Consider the following 21622-nt stretch of genomic DNA (forward strand, 5'->3'; position numbering starts at 1 on the left):
TGATGTTAGGGTCCCCAAAGAAAGAGAATATACAGCGGTTGGCCTCTTCAATCTTTCTTAACGTTTAAACAGCCATTTTTGCATCGGTTTTCCATTCAAACGTGAAGAAAAATCCATAACATTCCATGTGAATTCACAATGCAGCTGCGCTGCTGCCAGCAAAGGTTTGGGTCTCACCGTGCATCCCTTTCAGATGGTTAAGCATTGCACCTGTACTACCATATACTAGGGTCCTATAAAAGTTATTCTAGCCAGAATCACGGAATCCCTGACATTAAAACGGAATTCAACAATATAAAAAAATGTATTGAACTTAATTAGAAAATGTATTAATTTTCCCAAGTTAAATCATAAGACATATTTTCCTGCAACTTTTTGAAATGGCACAGGAACGCCCGTCTTTCACAAGAGATCCATAGCACGTTGGGGACGATAAAACAACGGAAGCATATTCATTTTCAAATGAAGGAAGCTAAGTGGGCAGGGACCGTTGGGCGATGTGGAGAATGAGAGAGGGACGTGAAAGTTGGGGAAAGCTGAACTTTATGCAAATACTCTGACAACTCATTGCTATTGACCAATCAAAGCTCACTAAAGTTTCCAGCTCCTACTGGATTGGCTGTTGATACCTAGGCACCACCTAGCCTGTTTTTTATCTTGCTAGCACCAACATGACTCAAAGCATGGGTGGCTATCCAAATTTACAAGCATCTCGGCCATTGTGTGTGTTGTGTGCGGTGCGTATGTAGGTCTAGTCTACACTCAGTGTAGCCGTTAGCAATAATGCTAATGATAAAACACCTGCTGGTAGATGGAAAAGGTTTCCCCAAAACCTTCTCAATTAAAGGTGAACTACAAAGTAGCCTATGCCTACCCGGCTGAATGACATTATTTGCACCAATCCAGTTGCCATTTGTTTTGCAAACTCTGCTATTGCATGAAACAGAAACACTGCTAACCAACCAAACAAAGGTCTCTGGCTGGTGCACATGTGCACAATTGATTTTTCTCTCTCGATTTTTGACCTCAAAAGTGGTCTCCTGATGTGGTTTAAGCATTGTTGTGGACTTAGAACATCCAATGTTGTTGTTTTTCTATTAAAACGTGTGGTTTTCCAGGCAAATTTATGGATTTTATAGGGCCATACATGTACCTCAATTTCACCTTGCAAAGTTTGCATTTCTTTCTCATTTAACTTCTCAAAGTATTGCCATACAGGACTTTGCTGCTGTTGCTTGCGTTTCCAACTGTCAACAACGATGATGTTGTGGTGCAGAGTCAACTCTAAATTGATTCCTCGACTCCTTGCACGTCGACTCCAGGTGTTGACTCCCATTTCTGAGTGCCAAGATTTGAGAGTTTCTACTGGACAAATTCAGTTATGTCCCTCCCGGTTTGGTGCCGTTTGCTTCCATTTAAGAAATGTTTTGCAACAGAATCGACGTAATGAATAAGCCCCAAGCGAGCCAGCGCGAGGGAGAGGAGGCAAAAAAAACCGTGGTGAGCATGTGTCTTGATAATCTGTTTCGCATGCCTCGGAAATGTACCAAAGTAGCCTAAAGTTCGCCTCTTTTCCTAGGCCTTTATAGCCTATAACAAGCAAAATAATGTTTTGTGATAACTGCACTATGATTTTAATTGTTTTTCAGTTTGGGATTTTTCTTTCAACAGCTGATAGTACTCTCTTCCGCTCTCTGTCTTACACCCCTTTCTGTAGGCCCAGGAGGGTTTCCTGACCATATAACCTGACCAGGAAATACTCTGGAGATCCTGTTTTCAAACCCCTCTCTGTCTCATCTGCCCTCTCTTTCTCAGGTCCACATCTGTCGGTTTGTCTCTCTCAAGACACAGTGGGGAAGGGCTTGGGAGGAATGTAGCGGTTGCCATAGGAGATCTTAAAACGGAACAGCTGAGCAGCAATCACCTGCCGGCTCAGTCTCAGGAAAGCCTCAGACCGCTTAAAATTGGCCAGGAGGTGTTCCTGACCAGAAACAACTCTAGGCCCTAGTTATAGTCTAGTGTTTTCCTGGTAAAGTCCTGGCCCTACTCTTATACATAGCATGAAATGCCAATTGTCCACCAGCCAATCCTAAACACAACCTTAACTCAATATAACCCCTTTAACTAGGGATGTTAACCGTTAATCGGTTAGCAGCCGAAAATGCATTTGACCGGTCATGATTCAGTGGTCTAATTTGCATACCTTTAGTGGAATTAAAATAGGCGCATGTGTATTTTCGTTAGTTGTCAAGCATCTTATTTATCACATGCGCACAGCATACAGAGCCCAGTTGGGGGAAAAAAAGCTGGTACTGGAGTGAAAAGTGCTTTTGTTAGCCCAGTCATTACACAACAAATAAATTCTTAAATTGGAAATCACAAGTTAAAAACTGTTTTGATGGCCATGACTAAAAATAGCTACTATTTGTATTTCTCAATCTCAACTCGTAACTAAAGCGTGACTCCCATTCCAGTGCATAGGCTATAGCCAACAGTAGGCAGGCTATCAGCGCACCACCCACCACTTTGTAATGTGAGCTTGAGGCAGTGTAATCGTTTGAAACCTGATCGTTTTACTTTACTTTAAATAACGAGGCATGTCTTACCTTGCTTTAGAGTAGCCTAGCCAAAATACAACCATAGAAACATGGAGGAAAATATTATTTTATAAAGACTTCCTCATGCCATTAACCATCATTTTCTACTGCTCTATTGGTTTTCATATCTTTCTTTCGTTGTCCAGAACCTAAAGACACAATCCTAGTCATATTAGCAAACCATCTTAGTTGTTGCTATTAGATTCTCTTTCTATGGCTCAGATATTAATCTCTGTCACATATAGAACCGCTTGGAAAAACAGAGACATCATAGAGAGGGGTCAGAAAGGGACAAATGGAGAAGAGTGAATGTCAATGTCTAGCAAGAATGGTGTATATGTGTGACAATGAAAAAAACGCTCTGAGACGAGAGGGAGGGAGGCAGGGCGCCCTTGTGTGTTTTGGGTAGAGGTGGATGGGCGGAGCAGAGGCGGATGTGTGACAAGTCAGGGCTTATGATTGGTGGGAGGCACAAGTGGGACAATTTCCATACGGAAAAAGGCTAAACACCTGACTAAGATACGGACTAAACAACACCTGACTAACATACGGTAACAGAGCCCTTCAGTAGGGTAATAATAGCACACTGGTTGCCCAAGACAAACACAGACAAGGTGCCCCATATCATATGACGTGCATACGCCACATCACACACACAAACAAATAGCTTCCAGACACAACACTCTCTGTCTTCTCAGTTCTATGACGCTGACCACCACCATATTACTCAACAATCAATACTGGGTAATTGTCTTTCATTTGTGCTGCAAAAACACCTTGTTGGCACATCATACAAACAGGCCAAAACCTATAGTTTTTTCAGTGATATGGGTCAGACCTGGGTTCAAATACTATTTTAAATATCTCAATTACTTTCACATACATTCCAAGTATTCAGATATCTTTTATTTGAAAAGACAAGTAGTTGAATATTTCAATGCGTTTCAAAATACCCAAATACACTGACTCAAATAAACTCCCATGCATTTAACCTAGTTATTTGAAAATACTGCTTGGCTCAACATACAGGGCTGCTGCGGGCCTGCGGAGGTTTTGTTAACCTTCCGGGTCAGTCAATTATCCATCAGTTGCCCAGTTAGGCCAGTGATTTTTTTTGTTTGTAATAATGCTATATAATTGATGGGGAAAAAAACACAAAATTCCAGAAACTGTTAGTTTGTATAATGATAAATAAAAAACCCTACTAGATCTGACTTTGCTGATAGCTACATTGAGGTAAATCGTTCTTACTATGACTGAGATAGTGCCTTCATACCCCCGGACTTATTCCACATTTTGTTGTGACCAACTGAATTCAAAATAGATTAAATAGACTTCTCACGCATCTACACACAATACCCGATAATGACAAAGTGAAAACATGTTTAGACATTTTAGCAAATGAATAGAATGTGAGTAAATACTTTGTAGAAGCACCTTCTTGGGTATGTCTGGATCAGCTTTGCACATCTGGATTTGGGGATTTTCTCCCATTCTTCCTTGCAGATTTTCTCAAGCTCTGTTAAGTTAGATGGGGGGTGGCGGTGAACAGCAATCTTCAAGTCTTTTCACAGATTTTCAATGGGATTCAAGTCTGGACTTTGGCTGGGCCACTCAGACTTTCACATTCTTGTTCTGAAGCCATTCCAGCATTGCTATGGCTGTATGCTTGGGGTCATTGTCCTGTTAATCTTTGCCACCCAGTCTAAGGTCATTTGCACTCTGAAGCGGGTTCTCATCAAGGATTTGCCTGTATATGGCTCCATTTATTGTTCCCTCTATCCTTACCAGTCTCCGCCAATGAAAAGCCTCCCCATAGCATGATGCTGTCAACACCATGCTTCACGGTAGGGATGGTGTTAGACAAGTAATGAGTTGTGCCTGGTTTTGCATTCAGGCCAAATATACTGAACAAAAATATAAATGCAACATGCAACAATTTCAAAGATTTTACTGTGTTACACTTCATGGAAGGAAATAAGTTAATTGAAATAAATTCATTAGGCCCTAATCTATGGATTTCACATGACTGGGCAGGGGCGCAGCCAGGGGTGGGCCTGGGAGGGCATAGGCCCACCCACTTGGGAGCCAGGTCCACCCACAGGAGAGCCAGGCCCGACAAAAGTTTTTTTTTTTCTACAGACAGAAATACTCCCCCCAATCCTGCAAGTGAAGAAGCCGGATGTGGAAGTCCTGGGCTGGCGTGGTTACACGTGGTCTGTGGTTGAGAGGCCGGTTGGATGTACTGCCAAATTCTCTAAAGGGACGTTGGAGGCAGCTTATGATAGAGAAATTAAATTCTCTGGCAACAGCTCTGTGGGACATTCCTGCAGTCAGCATGCTAATTGCACACTCCCTCAAAACTTTAGACAGCTGTGGCATTGTGTTGTGTGACAAAACTGCACATTTTAGAGTGGCCTTTTTTTGTCCCCAGCACAAGGTGCACTTGTGTAATGATCATGTTATTTAATCAGCTTCTTGATATGCTGCACTTGTCCAGGTGGATAGATTATCTTGGCAAAGGAGAAATGCTCACTAACCGGGATGTAAACATTTTAGAGAAATAAGCTTTTTGTGCATATGGAACATTTCTGGGATCTTTTGTTTCAGCTAATTAAAAATGAGGACCAACACTTTACATGTTGCTTTTATATTTTTGTTCGGTTTTGTTACATTTCTGATATATTCCCTAGATAGAATTGTGATGAGGCATGTATCTCGGAGATTACGGACAGTTCCTTGGACTTCATGGTATAGTTTCTGCCCTGACATGCACTGTCAACTTTGGGCCCTTATATAGACAGGTGTGTTTCTTTCTAAATCATGTCCAAACAATTGAATTGGCCACATGTGGACTCTAATCAAGTTGTAGCGACATCTCAAGGACGAGCAGAGGAAATTGGATAGACCTGAGCTCAATTTGAAGTGTCATAGCAAAGGGGTGTGAATACCTATGTACATTTGCAAACATTTCTAAAAACATGTTTTCACTTTGTTATTATGGTGTATTGTGTGTAGAAAAATTACAAAAATATATATTTAATCCATTTTGAATTCAGGCTGTAACAACAAAATGTGAATACTTTCTGAAGGCACTGTATGTGGTTGTCCCACCTAGCTATCTTAAGATGAATGCACTAACTATAAGTCACTCCGGATAAGAGTGTCTGCTAAACGATTAAAATGTAAGTCTTGGTTGAATCTTTGCGATGCGGAATTCAGGCATTATGCGCTATTTGAATTAAGTCTTTCCCAAAAACCTTCCCAATTAAATGTTGACTGCAAAGTCCCCTACCTGGCAGAATTATGATTGTTTGTATCGCAGGGCAATTGTGCAAACTCTACCATTATATGTAGCCAACACTGTCTATTGTACAGCACATAAAAAAAACACAGCTAGCCAAACAGTGCAAAATTGAATTAAAAAAGGGTAATTACACCCCCCCCCCCCCATTTTTTTTTTTTTATTGTTTCCAGACCTCGAAAGGGATCTCCCGATGTGGTTTAAGCATTGTTGTGGACTTAAAATAAAATCACAAAAATGGGATGTTCTATTTTAAAAGTGTGATTTTGAGTAAAACATTAAAGAAACAAGGAAAATAAGAAAAATACTAAAATAGAATTTAGCTAAAGATAAAACTGATTTTATAGGGCCCTACAACCAGGGCTCTAATTAAGTGATAATGCCGGAGAAACCAGTGTTTGGACGAGATATATATAGGCACGGCTGTTGTTAACAGTGCCAATATATCCTCCAAACATCGGCTTTGAGGGCATTATCACTTTAATACAACGGGCTACCAACATATTCAAATAATGATTGACATTTTCATTAAAAACGTTATTTTGACTAATTTATTCATATTATTACATCCTTCACCAAGATATAGCCCTGACACAAATCTAGGGTTGCTACCCAAGCCGGCTGGTCATTCGTTCTATTGGTTCGGTTGCTAGAGACGCGACCCAGTCGTTCAGTCTTTTTGTTCTGCTTCTATGGATGCGACTCAGTTGTTGGTTCTAAATGTTCCATTGCCATACTGCCTGGTAACGTTCTTATCCCTTGCTTGCTAGCTAGCCAACTACGGCTAACTTACTGTTACGTCAGTGCAGCCAGAATAACAGCAAAGTAGCTGCATTTGCATAAGCTGTTTTCTAGTGACATTTATTTGGATACATCCATAACAATGAGCTAATGAGGCGTGATTTTGCCTGGCATAGAAAATGTTAGACAAGATGAGCTAGACAACACAGCTAACACAATCACGTCAAATTGAAGCTGGAAAGATTGCAAACTAGCTGCACTTCGTTTCGTTGTACCTTTTTTTCAATTGACATTACTTTGTATATATCCATACAAATTATGCCAGCTGATTCATGAATTCGAACTGACAGACACGCTGCCTGTCGGTCTCATCCCGACACGTTCATTACAATGGGACAGCTGGAGATCCAATTTGAATATTGAAACAATGTTGCAAATGTCAGAGATACAGACATTAAGGTTTATACAAATCTCTGCTGTTGAAAACTAAATGTTAGTCTAAATGTCTAGATGCTTTTTATAGTGGAGATCAAATGTATAAAGTGCCTGGCTGGGCTGATGAGACAGTGGATTGAGCAGTCAGATGGAACAGAGTAAATAGGCATTTTAATGGCATAGATTTAGCCGGTGGTAACTTGTGGAATAGACACTGGCTGGAATATGGTTTTAACCAATCAGCATTCAGGATTACACCCACCAGTTGTATAAATTAAAATGGTCTATTGGTAGCACTGATGCTCCTAACTTTAAAAAAGTTAGGAGCACCACAAAGTGTAGGAGCATCAGATTTTTTATTGATTTAGATGTAGCCTACATTGGGCCTATATGAATCCTACTTCTGATGCACATCTGAAGAAGATATCCTTTTTCCTTTCTTTGCCACCAAATGTTTGCATGAAGGTCGGGTCATCAGGTTGTTAGTGCAATATGGGAAAAACATCTAATAGAATGATTATTCTATGGTTGGTGTTCTTTGGCATAACCACAGAAAATCCAGGTAGGTGTTATGACAGTAAGAGCCAAAGTGCTGGTCAGTGTTTCTCAGAGGACCCTAATAGCATTTGAATAGATGCATAAATGTTACATTTAGACAAAGATTTTAGAATAGGCTATATGATTCAGAACACGCCATTGCACAAACATGCTGATATACACCACCACAGGTAGCAACCTGTGTTAGAGCTAACGTTTGCTTTGCCCTAGCTAAAGGGCAGCTAGCTAGTAAGCAATTAGCATTAGGCACATGCTAGCTTCCGTAGACTAACTCGCATTTTGCAAAAGAGCAAGATACACAAACTAATATTATAATAGAAAAAAATATGTGGATTCATATTTAGAAGCAAATGTGGAAAGCAGTTTCGTTTTCTGTTTTGAAAGAATCTGTTGAGTGCATTCTGAGAGAAACAGGCACAGCGTGGAGGAACTGTCTGTATGTTAAGTGACAGGGGGCGGGGTTTCAGCCTGTCTTGTTTGATCAGTGTAGAGAACAGTGTTGCAGTGAAATATTGTTCCTTTCTGTGTGTGTGTGTGTGTGTGTGTGTGTGTCTGTCTCACCGTGAGGGAGGTGAAGGTCAAGCAAATGCCACCGAATCCGTTGAAGGAGAGGGCCAGAAAGATCAGAGCAGAGAGCCCTGATAAGAGAGAGCAGCAAAAAGCATTGTTTAAAAATAACTAGGTGTGTCGTCTACAGGTATCAGCAAGTGACTGTGTATTTTGTGTTGTTGGGGATGTCTGTCACTTACGTCGAGGATCGTACGCTGACATTGACATTATGGCACAGGAAAGACCAAAACAAAAACTGCAGAAAAAGAAAGTTTCATTTTTAGATGGATATCTAAAATATGGAATACATTATTATACATTTATTAACAAATAATGGTCCATTTCAAGCCAAGGAGAGAGATGAGGTTTATTAGTCAAATCTCTCTATTTGCTCTCCATCTCCTACTTTGTCCCCCGGAAGAGATTCCAACGAGGCCGGTGTTCTCCTACACCCACTATCAGTCATTACAGAGTTCACACACACCTCTTTCGTCTGTCACACACACACAGTCACAAAGAAACACACAGAATGAATAAGGCCCTATTCCCACTACGAGAGATGAAGGAGAGTCTGAGGAACGGAGTGGCAAAATAGATTTCTACTTTTCACATCACATCCTTGCCTTACCTTTCATTGTGGTTGGCAACGCAACATTCTCACTCCTCAGCTCAAACTGCCCGTAAATATTTCAGTAGCCACTAGCACAAACTATTTAACGATCCGAGCAACTTTTCTTCTGAAACATATTACAATATTGAATAATGCAACCAAACCATATTACTCTCGTGATTAATGCAACAATCCACAAGCATTTGCAGACAATTAGAAGGGTTTATTTTCTTGTCCATACACATTAAATTAGCTGACAATACACAGCTAACTCCTGCGAGCTAGCGAACAAACATGCTTCATGACCAAGTAACGTTGGCATATCAATAATGAATGTTTACCCCTCCTACTCAAATATAAAAGTACTGTAACGTTATCATACAGTGTCATTCATATTATAATTTAGTCTACACAGCTAGGTAACGTTAACTAGCATACAAAAACATTCCTGCATCCTCACAAACATGCTGGCTGTAGCTGAATGCTGACGTTTCACTGAAAAGTTTGATAATTCCCTAGGGAGCTGCTTCTTGCCTGGATCTCAGCCAAGAAAAAAAATTCAACAAACACGAGATTTAAAGCTTGGGCAATCATTTCAGAATGTTACTACAATTGCCGGAAAAACTCTGTGGGAAAGGTTCTACATGGAACCCAATACGGTTCTATCTGGAACCAAAAAGGGTTCTCCTATGGGTACAGCCGAGTATCCTTTTTAGAATGCTTTTTTCTAAAGGTGTAGAGGGAGGCAACTCGCGGGCAAGTGTCGTGCGCTACTTCCTGAGGCAGCGGTCGAGGCATGACAGGTTCGCAAGTTTACATTGGTATTGTAAGGACCGACGCTGGAGACGAAAAGCAAGTACAGAGAGTGAACATTTAATGGAAAACAAACAAAACAAGAAAAGTGTCTGAATGGGGGGAACAAAACGACATTCCGACAATAATGCTGACACGGGTAACAACACTGAGGAACAGACAGATAGAGGGGCAATCAACAACGTGAAGGAGTCCAGCTGAGTCCAATGAGCGCTGATGCGTGTAATGATGGTGACAGGTGTGCGTAATGAAGGGCAGCCTGGCACTCGAGGGGAGCGGGGGGGCAGGCGTGACAAGTACATGTGTAGCAGAGGGTATTTCTGAGAAAAGTCTAGTAAGTGTGAAGACCATCTTACATTGCAACTCTGTGGACTTTGCAAAGTTCTGATTGTCCATTGAACAAACTTGACGAACTCAGAGTGAGGATCTCCTTCCAGAGGGACATCAGATCCGCTAACATACTCTGTTTCTCTGAGATTTGGCTTTCCTCTGGCATCTAGACGGATTATATACAACCAGCGGGTTTTACAGTTTTTCAAGCAGATAGGAAGCAGGCTCTCTCTAGCAAGAGCAAGGTTGGTGGGCTCTGCTTTATGACCAATAACACATGGTGCGACGGGGGAAATGTACAGGACCTTGCTAGTTTCTGCTTCCGCAACTTGGAATACTTGATTATAAAATGTTGTCCCTTTTATCTGCCGAGAGAGTTCACCGGGATTGTCGCCATGGCTGTGTACATCCCGCCCCAAACTGACACCAAAAAGTCTCTCAAAGATCTTCATTGGACCCTGAACAAAATGGAAACCGCATTCCTGAAGGCAGCGTTCATTGTGGCGGGGGACTTTAACAAAAGTAATTTGAGAACCGTGCTTCCGAAAATTCTACTCTTTACCACTGCTACATGAATTTTCGACACAGGTATAAGGCCCTCTTCAGTCCTACTTTTGGAAAATCCAACCATGACTCCATCTTGCTTCTCCCCGACTACAAACAAAGACTCAAGATGGAAGTTCCGGTAATCAAGTCTGTACAGCGCTGGGCCAACCAATCAGAATTCACGCTCCAAGACTGTTTTGATCACGAGGACTGGAATATGTTCCGAGTTGCCTCTGGAGATAATGTCACTGAATACGCAGACTCAGTCACAGGATTTATAAAAAAATGCAGAGATGACATGATACCAATAGTATCTTTCAAAATGAACCAGAATCAAAAACCGTGGATTGATAGCAGCCTTGTAGGAAAACTGAAAGAGAGAGATGCTGCTTATAAAAAAGGCAAGGTGACCGGGGTCAATAGTTTGGTTAACTTCTTGCGGATCATTATTTAACTTTCATGAAATCACAAGTGCAATACATCAAAATAAAGCTTAACTTGTTGTTAATCCAGCCGCCGTGTCAGATTTCAAAAAGGCTTTATGGCGAAAGCAAATCATGCGATTATCTGAGGACAGCGCTCAGCACACAAATGCATAACAAATCATTTTCAACCAGGGAGAATCGACACGAAAGTCAGAAATAGCGATATAATATATGCCTTACCTTTGAAGATCTTCTGTTGGCACTCCAAAAGGTCCCAGTTACATTACAAATGGTCCTTTTGTTCGATAAAGTCCTTCTTTATATCCATAAAAACTCAGTTTAGCTGGCACGCTTCAGTCAATAATCCACTCGGTTTCCCTCCTTCAAAATGCATACAAAATGAATCCCAAACGTTACCAATAAACTTATCCAAACACGTCAATCAACGTTTATAAATCAAACCTTAAGTACCCTAATACGCAAATAAACTATCAAATTTAAGACGGAGAATCGTTATTGTCTTTACCGGAGATAAACAAAAAGAACTCTCGGCCATCCACTTGGAAACACTACAGCCAAAATGGGAGCCACTTAGAAAAACTACAACTTCTCCCTCATTTTTTCAAAAAACCAGCCTGAAACTCTTTCTAAAGACTGTTGACATCTAGTGGAAGCTCTAGGAACTGTAATTGGGGACGATTTCGCCCTATTATAAAAGTGCCAGCCATTGAAATCAAGATATACCTTGCTCATATCCATATCAAACAATATCGAAATCATACCGAATTATCACTATTGGTGCCCACCACTAGTTAATGTTGTATTATTACCTGCCGAGGAGGCGTAGCGGACGCGGGCCGTACTTGTCCATGAGGATGCCCAGGGGCAGAGTGGCAGCGCTGAGGAGGAAGGAGCCGATGGTGAAGCCCAGGTTGAGCATCTCCTCCTGGTCCACACAGCTCACCCAGATACCACTCTCCCAGGAGGACTTGTTGCCCAGCGCCAGCACGTGGGCATTCGTGTCGTTCTCTATGGGAGAGAAAGGGGGGAGTGGGAGAGGTTACCCCTCATCCTTGATAACATATAATGTATGCTGATAATGTATGCTGAGGAATAGTGTGTGTATGAGAGACAGCGTGAAACTGTCTTCCTCCTCTGTGTGTGTGTGTGTTCTACCTGAGCAGAGGTGTGAGTAGAAGCCCTCGCCCTTCAGCATGAGGAGGAGTGAGCCCCATCCCAGCAGCACGGCAGAACACAGAAGGTTCTCCAACACCGCCGTCATAGCCATCCACCAGCGCCTCCTATAGGCCTGGAGAAGAGAGGGCGCCATTGCTGCTCAGAGAGAGAGAGAGAGTAATTCATGTAGATGTTACAGCCAACAGTACAGTATTTGACTACACATTTCCAGCTATAGGCCAGTATGTCACTTTGACAAGTGGACACTGGCTAGGATCCAGTCAGTGAGAGGGGGGCGTCTGTGTCAGTGGTCTTGAGTTTGCCTAAGTGGGGGTTGGACAGATGTGAACAGGAAACCCATTCAACATACTTTATGAGGGAGTCCAGTGTGTGCGTGTGTTTTTGTTTAACTATCCTTGTGGGTACCAGAAGTCCTCACAAGGACAGTAAAACAAGGAAAATTTGGCAAGTAGGGCCATTTTGCCGGTCCCCACGAGGCAAAATGCTATTTTAGGCTTAATGGTTTGGTTTACAATTAGGGTAAGAATTAAGTTTAGGGATAGGTATAGTTTTAGGGTTATGGTTAAGGGTTAGATTTAGGGTTAGGGAAAATAGTATTTTGGATGGGATTCAATGATTTGGTCCCCACAAGGATAGCGATACAAAACTGTGCATGTGTGTCTTAAGGACAGACCCAGAGCATGTGTTTTATTGAGAGATGGCTGTGAGAAGAAAAAAAATGGGTGGTGTGTGTCAGGGGGAGATAGAGAATGTGTGTGTGTGTGTGTGAGACTGTGTGTAATGTGATTAAGCATAGTACAGCTCAATCCTTTGTCCCAAGAAAGTATCTGAAGAGGGCGATTTCTCTTGTAACTGACACCCCATGCTGGACACACAATCACACACGACTCTCTTTACCCTCTCAACAATGAGTAACATCTTCACAGGCACTTAGCAACGTACACTACCGTTCAAAAGTTCAGGGTCACTTAGAAATGTCCTTGTTTTTGAAAGAAAAGCAAAACATTTTTGTCCATTAAAATATCAAATTGATAAGACATAGACATTGTTAATGTTTTTAAATGACTATTGTAGCTGGAAAAGGCAAATAAAAAAATTAAAATGGAATATCTACATAGGCGTATAGAGGCCCATTATCAGCAACCATCACTGCTGTGTTCCAATGGCACGTTGTGTTAGCTAATCCAAGTTTATAATTTTAAAAGGCTAATTGATCACGAGAAAACCCTTTCGCAATTATGTTAGCACAGCTGAAAATGGTTGTGCTGATTAAAGAAGCAATAAAACTGGCCTTCTTTAGACTAGTTGAGTGTCTGGAGCGTCAGCATTTGTGGGTTCTCTCACTTCACAAGATTTCCTGCCTTTTCCCCCCTACTTGTGCTGTTATCACTCCTTCCTTCCCCTTGGCATTGAGTGGGTAATTAGTTGTTTGTAATAAAGAGGGGAGAGTAGAAGGGTGACTGTACCAGTGTAGGAAATGTGGACATGTTCTTTTTGGTGTACTACTCAAAAATATAACATCTAAATTCCATCCCCTTGTATTTGTTTTTCAATGACTCAACATTCACCATTCAACAAATCTCTGGCAGAGCGAGAGACTGAAGCCAACACTTGACGGAAAGATAGGTTTAACGTCCAACTGAACGACCAACTGAACGACTCGCCCATTAGCACAGTCCTGGGAGCTGAGGTGAATGCACACTACAGAGGCTTGCAAACAAGTAGAAGCACAAAGAAACAAGGTAATTTACAGTTAACAAACACCTGTCAACCCCTATCATATCACAGTGAAGTGTGTAATGCTTTGTGTACGTTGGAGGAAGAGCAGACCACAAACCCACATTATTTCCTGCACTGCCTGTATCGCAGACTACTGTACACCTCTAACCAAGCTAGGATACAGCTGAATGATGCATCATGCTGTAACAAACTTCTACTTGATATTTACTCAGCTATGGATAAGGCTGTGTGTAGGTTAGAGGTTTGAAAATGTGTGGAAGCCTATTAAAAATACTTGGTTGACATGGTTATTATTACACTGTTTTTAAAACTAATTCTCTCCACTCTCTCTCTCTCCCCAAGGGATCATTCTGAATCTGACCTTGACCAGTGGGGTTTACCAACCTCATGGGCTGGACAACAGGACAAGACGTCAGGGAAAACAATTTACTTTCAAGTTCTCATTCAATAAACGACACACAGCACGGGACTTCTGTTCCCAACGGTGTCTAAAAAGCGCAAACCCGCCAATAGTGCGTGGTCAGTGACTAGCTCACAGCTGTCTCTCTACGGGCCTAACCTCAAACTTGTCTCTGGTTACCAACTCTGTGGGGTGGTAGTGGGTCTTCTTGAGTCTTTGCTATGTTAGGAAGGAAGTGAAGTTCATTCTTGCTATATATATTACACACATACTACCAGTCAAAGGTTTGGACATGCCTACTAGAGGTCGACCGATTAATCGGAATGGCCGATTAATTAGGGCCGATTTCAAGTTCATAACAATCGGTAATCGGTATTTTTGGCCACCGATTTTCCGATTTAAAAAAATTATAATAATTACACCTTTATTTAACTAGGCAAGTCAGATTAAGAACACATTCTTATTTTCAATGACGGCCTAGGAACGGGGATTAACTGCCTTGGTCATGGGGGATTCGGGGATTGTTTTTGCAACCTTCTGGTTACTAGTCCAACGCTCTAACCACCTGCCTTACATTGCACTCCACGAGGAGCCTGCATGGCAGGTTGACTACCTGTTACTCGAGGGCAGCAAGAAGCCAAGGTAAGTTGCTAGCTAGCATTAAACTTATCTTATAAAAAAACTATCAATCTTAACATAATCACTAGTTAACTACTCATGGTTGATGATATTACTAGTTTATCTAACGTGTCCTGCGTTGCATATAATCAATGCGGTGCCTGTTAATTTCTCATCGAATCACAGCCTACTTCGACAAACGGGTGATGATTTAACAAGCGCATTTGCAAAAAAGCACTGTCGTTGCACCAATGTACCTAACCATAAACATCAATGCCTTTCTTTAAGATCAAAACACAAGTATATATTTTTAAACCTGCATATTAGTTAATATTGCCTGCTAACATGAAATTGTGTCACTGCTCTTGCGTTCATTGCCTGGCTCGTTGCGAACTAATTTGCCATAATTTTACGTAATTATGACATACCATTGAAGGTTGTGCAATGTAACAGGAATATTTAGACTTAGGGATGCCACCCGTTAGATAAAATACGGACCGGTTCCGTATTTCACTGAAAGAAAAAACGTTTTGTTTTCGAGATGATAGTTTCCGGATTCGACCATATTAATGACCTAAGGCTCGTATTTCTGTGTGTTTATTATATTATAATTAAGTCTATGATTTGATAGAGCAGTCTGACTGAGCGGTGGTAGGCACAAGCAGGCTCGTAAGCATTCATTCCAACAGCACTTTCGTGTGTTTTCCCAGCAGCTCTTCACAATGCATTGCGCTGTTTATGACTTCAAGCCTGTCAACTCCCAAGATTAGGCTGGTGTAACCGATGTGAAATGGCTAGCTAGTTAGCGGGTGCGTGCTAATAGCGTTTCAAACATCACTCACTGAGACTTGGAGTAGTTGTTCCCCTTGCGCTACATGGGTAACGCTGCTTCGAGGGTGGCTGTTGTCGATGTGTTCCTGGTTCGAGCCCAGGTAGGAGCGAGGAGAGGGACGGAAGCTATACTGTTACACTGGCAATACTAAAGTGCCTATAAAAACATCCAATAGTCAAAGGTATATGAAATACAAATCGTATAGAGAGAAATAGTCCTATAATAACTACAACCTAAAACTTCTTACCTGGCAATATTGAAGACTCATGTTGAAAGGAACCACCAGCTTTCATATGTTCCCATGTTCTGAGCAAGGCACTTAAACGTTAGCTTTCTTACATGGCACATATTGTACTTTTACTTTCTTCTTCAACACTTTGTTTTGCATTATTTAAACCAAATTGAACATGTTTCATTATTTATTTGAGGCTAAATTGATTTTACTTATGTATTAGAGTTAAAAGTTAAAATAAGTTAAAATAAGTGTTCATTCAGTATTGTTGTAATTGTCATTATTACCAAAAAAATTATCCCCAAAAATATATACATTTTTTAAAAATAAAATAAAAATAATTATAATTATTTTTTTAAAAGTAACAAAAATATTTACTAATTTAAAAAAATAACATAAAAAAATAATAATAATAATAATAAAATAAAAATCGGCTGATTAATCGGTATCAGCCTTTTTTGGTCCTCCAATAATCGGTATCAGCGTTGAAAAATCATAATCGGTCGACCTCTAATACCTACTCATTCAATGGTTTTTATTTGTACTATTTTCTACATTGTAGAATAATAGTGAAGACATCAAAACTATGAAATAACACATGAAATAACACATTTATTCCTGTACTCTCTGTTCACCCACGACTGCATGGCCAGACACGACTCCAACACCATCATTAAGTTTGCAGACGACACAACAGTGGTAGACCTGATTACCGACAATGATGAGACAGCCTATAGGGAGGTGGTCAGAGACCTGGCCGGGTGGTGCCAGAATAACAACCTATCCCTCAACGTAACCAAGACTAAGGAGATGATTGTGGACAACAGGAAAAGGAGGACCGAGCACGCCCCCATTCTCATCGACGGGCTGTAGTGGAGCAGGTTGAGAGCTTCAAGTTCCTTGGTGTCCACATCACCAACAAACTAGAACGGTCCAAACACACCAAGACAGTCGTGAAGAGAGCACGACAAAGTCTATTCACCCTCAGGAAACTAAAAAAATGTGGCATGGGTCCTGAGATCCTCAAAAGGTTCTACAGCTGCAACATCGAGAGCATCCTGACTGGTTGCATCACTGCCTGGTACGGCAATTGCTCGGCCTCCGACCGCAAGGCACTATAGAGGGTAGCCCTGCCTGCCATCCAGGACCTCTACACCAGGCAGTGTCAGAGGAAGGCTCTAAAAATTGTCAAAGACCCCAGCCACCCCAGTCATAGACTGTTCTCTCTACTACCGCATGGCAAGCGGTACCGGAGTGCCAAGTGTAGGACAAAAAGGCTTCAACAGTTTTTACCCCCAAGCCATAACACTCCTGAACAGGTAATCAAATGGCTACCCGGACTATTTGCATTGAGTGCCCCCCCAACCCCTCTTTTACGCTACTGCTACTCTCTGTTCATCATATATGCATAGTCACTTTAACCATATCTACATGTACATACTACCTCAATCAGCCCGACTTACTGGTGCTTGTATATAGCCTCGCTACTATTATTTTTCACTGTCTTTTTACTGTTGTTTTTATTTCTTTACTTACCTATTGTTCACCTAATACCTTTTTTGCACTGTTGGTTAAAGCCTGTAAGTAAGCATTTCACTGTAAGGTCTACTACACCTGTTGTATTCGGCACACGTGACAAATAAACTTTGATTTGTTTAACAAATAGGTGTTAAACAAATCAAAATATATTTTATATTTGAGATTCTTCAAAGTAGCCACCCTTTGCCTTGACAGCTTTGCACACTCTTGGCATTCTCTCAACCAGCTTCATGAGATAGTCACCTGGAATGCATTTCAATTAACAGGTGTGCCTTGTTAAAAAAGTTAATTTGTACGATTTCTTTCCTTCTTAATGCGTTTGAGCCAATCAGTTGTGTTGTGACAAGGTAGGGGTGGTATACAGAAGATTGCCCTATTTGGTAAAAGACCAAGTCCATATTATGGCAAGAACAGCTCAAATAAGTAGAGAGAAATGACAGTCTATCATTACTTTAAGACAATGCGGAAAATTTTAAGAACTTTGAAAGTTTCTTCAAGTGCAGCCGCAAAAACCTTTAAGCACTATGATGAAGCTGGCTCTCATGAGGACCGCTACAGGAAAGGAAGACCCAGAGTTACCTCTGCTGCAGAGGATAAGTTCATTAGAGTTAACTGCATCTCAGATTGCAGCCCAAATAAATGCTTCACAGAGTTCAAGTAACAGACACATGTCAACAACTGTTCAGAGGAGACTGTGTGATTCAGGTCTTCATGGTCAAATTGCTACAAAGAAATCACTACTAAATGACACCAATAAGAAGAGACTTGCTTGGGCCAAAAAGCACATGCAATGTAGATTAGACCAGTGGAAATCTGTCCTTTGTTCTGATGAGTCCAAATTTGAGATTTTTGGTTCCAACCGCTGTGTCTTTGTGAGACGCAGAGTAGGTGAACAATTTTGGCATGTGTAGTTCCCACCGTGAAGCATAGAGGAGGTGTGATGATGCTTTTGCTGGTGACACCGTCAGTGATTAGATTTCAAGGCACACTTAACCAGCATGGCTACCACATTCTGCAGCGATACGCCATCCCATCTGGTTTGCATTTAGTGGGACTATCATTTGTTTTTCAACAGGACAATGACCCAAAACACACCTCCAGGCTGTGTAAGGGCTATTTGACCAAGAAGGAGAGTGATGGACCTGCATCAGATGACCTGGCCTCCACAATCACCAGACCTCAACCCAATTGAGATGGTTTGGGATGAGTTGGACCGCAAAGTGAAGGAAACGCAGCCAACAAGTGTTCAGCATATGTGATAACTCTTTCAAGGCTGTTGGAAAAGCATTCTTCATGATGCTGGTTGAGAGAATGCCAAGAATGTCTAAAGCTGTCATCAAGGCAAAGGGTGGCTACTTTGATGGATCTAAATAAATAAATAAATATATATTTGGTTACTACATGATTCCATGTGTTATTTCATAGTTTTGATATCTTCACTACTATTCTACAATGCATAAAATAGTACAAAATAAAGAAAAAAAACATTGAATGAGTAGGTGTGTCCAAACTTGACTGGTACTAATATATATATATTCGTTCAAATGTGTGGCTCAATAACCAAGTTTATATTTACACATCTCCATCACATTAGCTAGCTGTAGTTTGCCAGCTAGTTTCAATGCCAAAATATTCACATTGACCGGTTTGCCAAAGGTGGACTAAAGTAGCTCGGTTAGTAACGTTACCTCAGCTAACAAGCTAGCTAGCTAAGTAGGCATAATTAATAGGCATTATTGTCATCCAAAGATAACAAGCAAATATCATAACATAACAAATCGACTTTTGTCATTTTAATAACGAATTAACAAGCACATATAGCTATCTACGTCTGGAAGAAATTGCTAAAACGCAATTTGGACGCTTCAGCTAAACCAAAATGTAACGTAATGAAATAGCTAAAGTTAGAAGTCTCGTGCCACGTGTGTGAGAAGTGAGGCCGGTGCTTGTGGCATTTCGGCACAATATGCTAGCTTTTATTGTCGCGTTTACGGTCGCTTTTACATATAGAGTCAACTAAAATATGTTTAAGTTTCCAATAAAAAAAATACTTACTTCAGTTGTCTTTCTCAAAAAAGAAACCACAGTCTGTTGACAGAACGTTGAGAGAAAGTTTCTAGCTGTAGAAAACTATTTTTCAAATGTCACGTTCTTCTATTTCTTTTCTTCCCCCCCTAAAACAAAACACTGGTCTCTTATATTAAAACTACACCGTCTTCTTACGAGTCTTCACTGACACGGCATAATGTAAACGTTTTTTTTCCGTGTACTCTTTCTCTCCGAATTTGACTTCACTCATTGTAATTTGACTTCCTAGTAATCCGCCCACTCCCCACTATGGGTAGCCTATTTGCGCTCCTTTGTCTTTGTCGTGGCTTTCTCAGCCAGTGCGGATGACCTGGAGTGTAGGCTACCTGTAGCCTCCTGGAAAGTGACAACGATAAAAACGTGAGAGTGAGGAAGAAGATTTTCACCTTTTCACATAAAAACATGAAAAGAAGATAAACTCCCTTTTCCTCCATTATACCTATTAGAATTGGTGACATTACGTTTCATATATACAGGACAGAAACCCTATAAATGCACGTTCTCTATCTGTGCCCTCTGCCAGTGCCAACATTTTCTTTGGGTACCCTCTCAATTAAATGGGCCCCCTATCCTTCAGAGCACAGGGTATGGGCACCAGTCCCTGAGACATGGGTGACGCCTGTAGGCCAGAAATGGTATTGCAACAACTATATCTGAAACTTTTAGTCTATGAACTGAGCTTGGTCTGATCACAAGTTCAAACCAAATCAAATTGTATTTGTCACATGCACCGAATACCGTGAAATGCTAACTTACAACCCATTAACCAAAAAATATAGTGTTAAAAAAATGTATAAAAAATGTGCTTATCGTCCGAATCGTCCGATATTAGCTAATAATGCCAAGATCGGCATCGGCCCAATGTCTAGTTTAACGCCGATGTGCAAAACCGATGTCAAAGCTGACATGCATACCTATATAACATAGGTAGAGGACGTAATGACGCAATGAAAAATATAGCGCTACACATGCAACACAGCATTCCTAACCTAGCCACAATGTCTGCTGTGTGGATCTATTTTGAAGTTTCAAAGGAAGATAACAAAAAGGCCATATGCAATGTTTGAGCTGCTATTATTTCCCAAGGAGGGGAGAAAGTGAAATCTTTCAATACCACTAACCTAAATACTCATTTGAAAGTGCATCACCCCCAGACGTTCAACGACAACTTAGAACAAAAAAACTAAGCACACACTTCCAACAACTAAACAAGTTCAAGCCGAGCAGTCATTTGAAAGAATAAGAACATTTCAGTGAGACAACTCAAAGGCGAAATCCAATAACAGCAAGATAATAGAATTGCCCTTGACAAACAACCATTCTCCATCGTGGATGATGTTGGCTTTCGCCGACTGGTCGAGCACCTCGAGTCCCGGTACACACAACCAAGTAGGTGCTATTTTTCAGATGTTGCCCTACCGGAGTTACACAGTATTGTTGAAACGCACATCCATGAGCTACTTGCTATGGGCGTCACTGCTATTAGCTTCACGATTGACATTTGGACCGGCGATGTCAGGCCCATGAGCATGCTGAGTCTAACAGCACAGTGGGTCGACGAGGATTTCATACTGAGGAAAACCGTATTCCATGCTCAAGAATGTGCTGGTTCTCATACCCCTGCTGCCATTTCAATGGCATTTGAGAACATGTTTGAAACTTGGAAACATGAACACACTCCTAGCTCCATTCAAACAACTGACTTGAGAGATAAGCTCATCAACTGCGTCTGCAGCAGACGTGATACCCTCTGTCATGACATTGAAACGCCTGCTCAACAAAACTGCCAACACAGACCGTGGGGTTAAAACTTGCAAAAGTACTCTACTAGAGGCTGTGAACAAGCGATTCGGTGGCATTCTCTCTGAGCTTCTTTACTGTGTCGCCACCATGCTCGATGCTAGGTACAAGGACCCCTACTTCGATGCAGACAAGAAACAGGGTTTACGTGAAATGTTACAGACGCAGCTGGACAAGATGGAAATGGACACAGTGACAGTGCTCACCGACCCACGACAGAAGAGGCCACGGACAGACAGAGTTGAAACTTCACTGCTTGACATGTATA

At 41.2% G+C, this 21622-nt stretch overlaps 1 protein-coding gene across 1 annotated transcript in view; it reads right to left on the reverse strand.

Annotated features, from left to right (window-relative positions):
* LOC115205195 (large neutral amino acids transporter small subunit 3-like) overlaps positions 1–19906 on the reverse strand; it is a 29551-nt gene extending 9645 nt beyond the window's left edge. Inside the window, exons 1-5 of the mRNA XM_029770920.1 lie at positions 19522–19906; positions 12085–12240; positions 11739–11937; positions 8385–8440; positions 8197–8273 (exon numbers count right to left, since the gene is read on the reverse strand). Coding sequence (XP_029626780.1) covers positions 8197–8273; positions 8385–8440; positions 11739–11937; positions 12085–12238 — 486 coding nt within the window. The 5' untranslated portion in view covers positions 12239–12240; positions 19522–19906. The remainder of the gene's footprint in view (positions 1–8196; positions 8274–8384; positions 8441–11738; positions 11938–12084; positions 12241–19521) is intronic.
* Between the last annotated feature and the right edge of the window lie 1716 nt (positions 19907–21622).

Source organism: Salmo trutta, chromosome 13 (genome assembly GCF_901001165.1).
Source record: "Salmo trutta chromosome 13, fSalTru1.1, whole genome shotgun sequence".
Lineage (NCBI taxonomy): Eukaryota > Metazoa > Chordata > Actinopteri > Salmoniformes > Salmonidae > Salmo > Salmo trutta.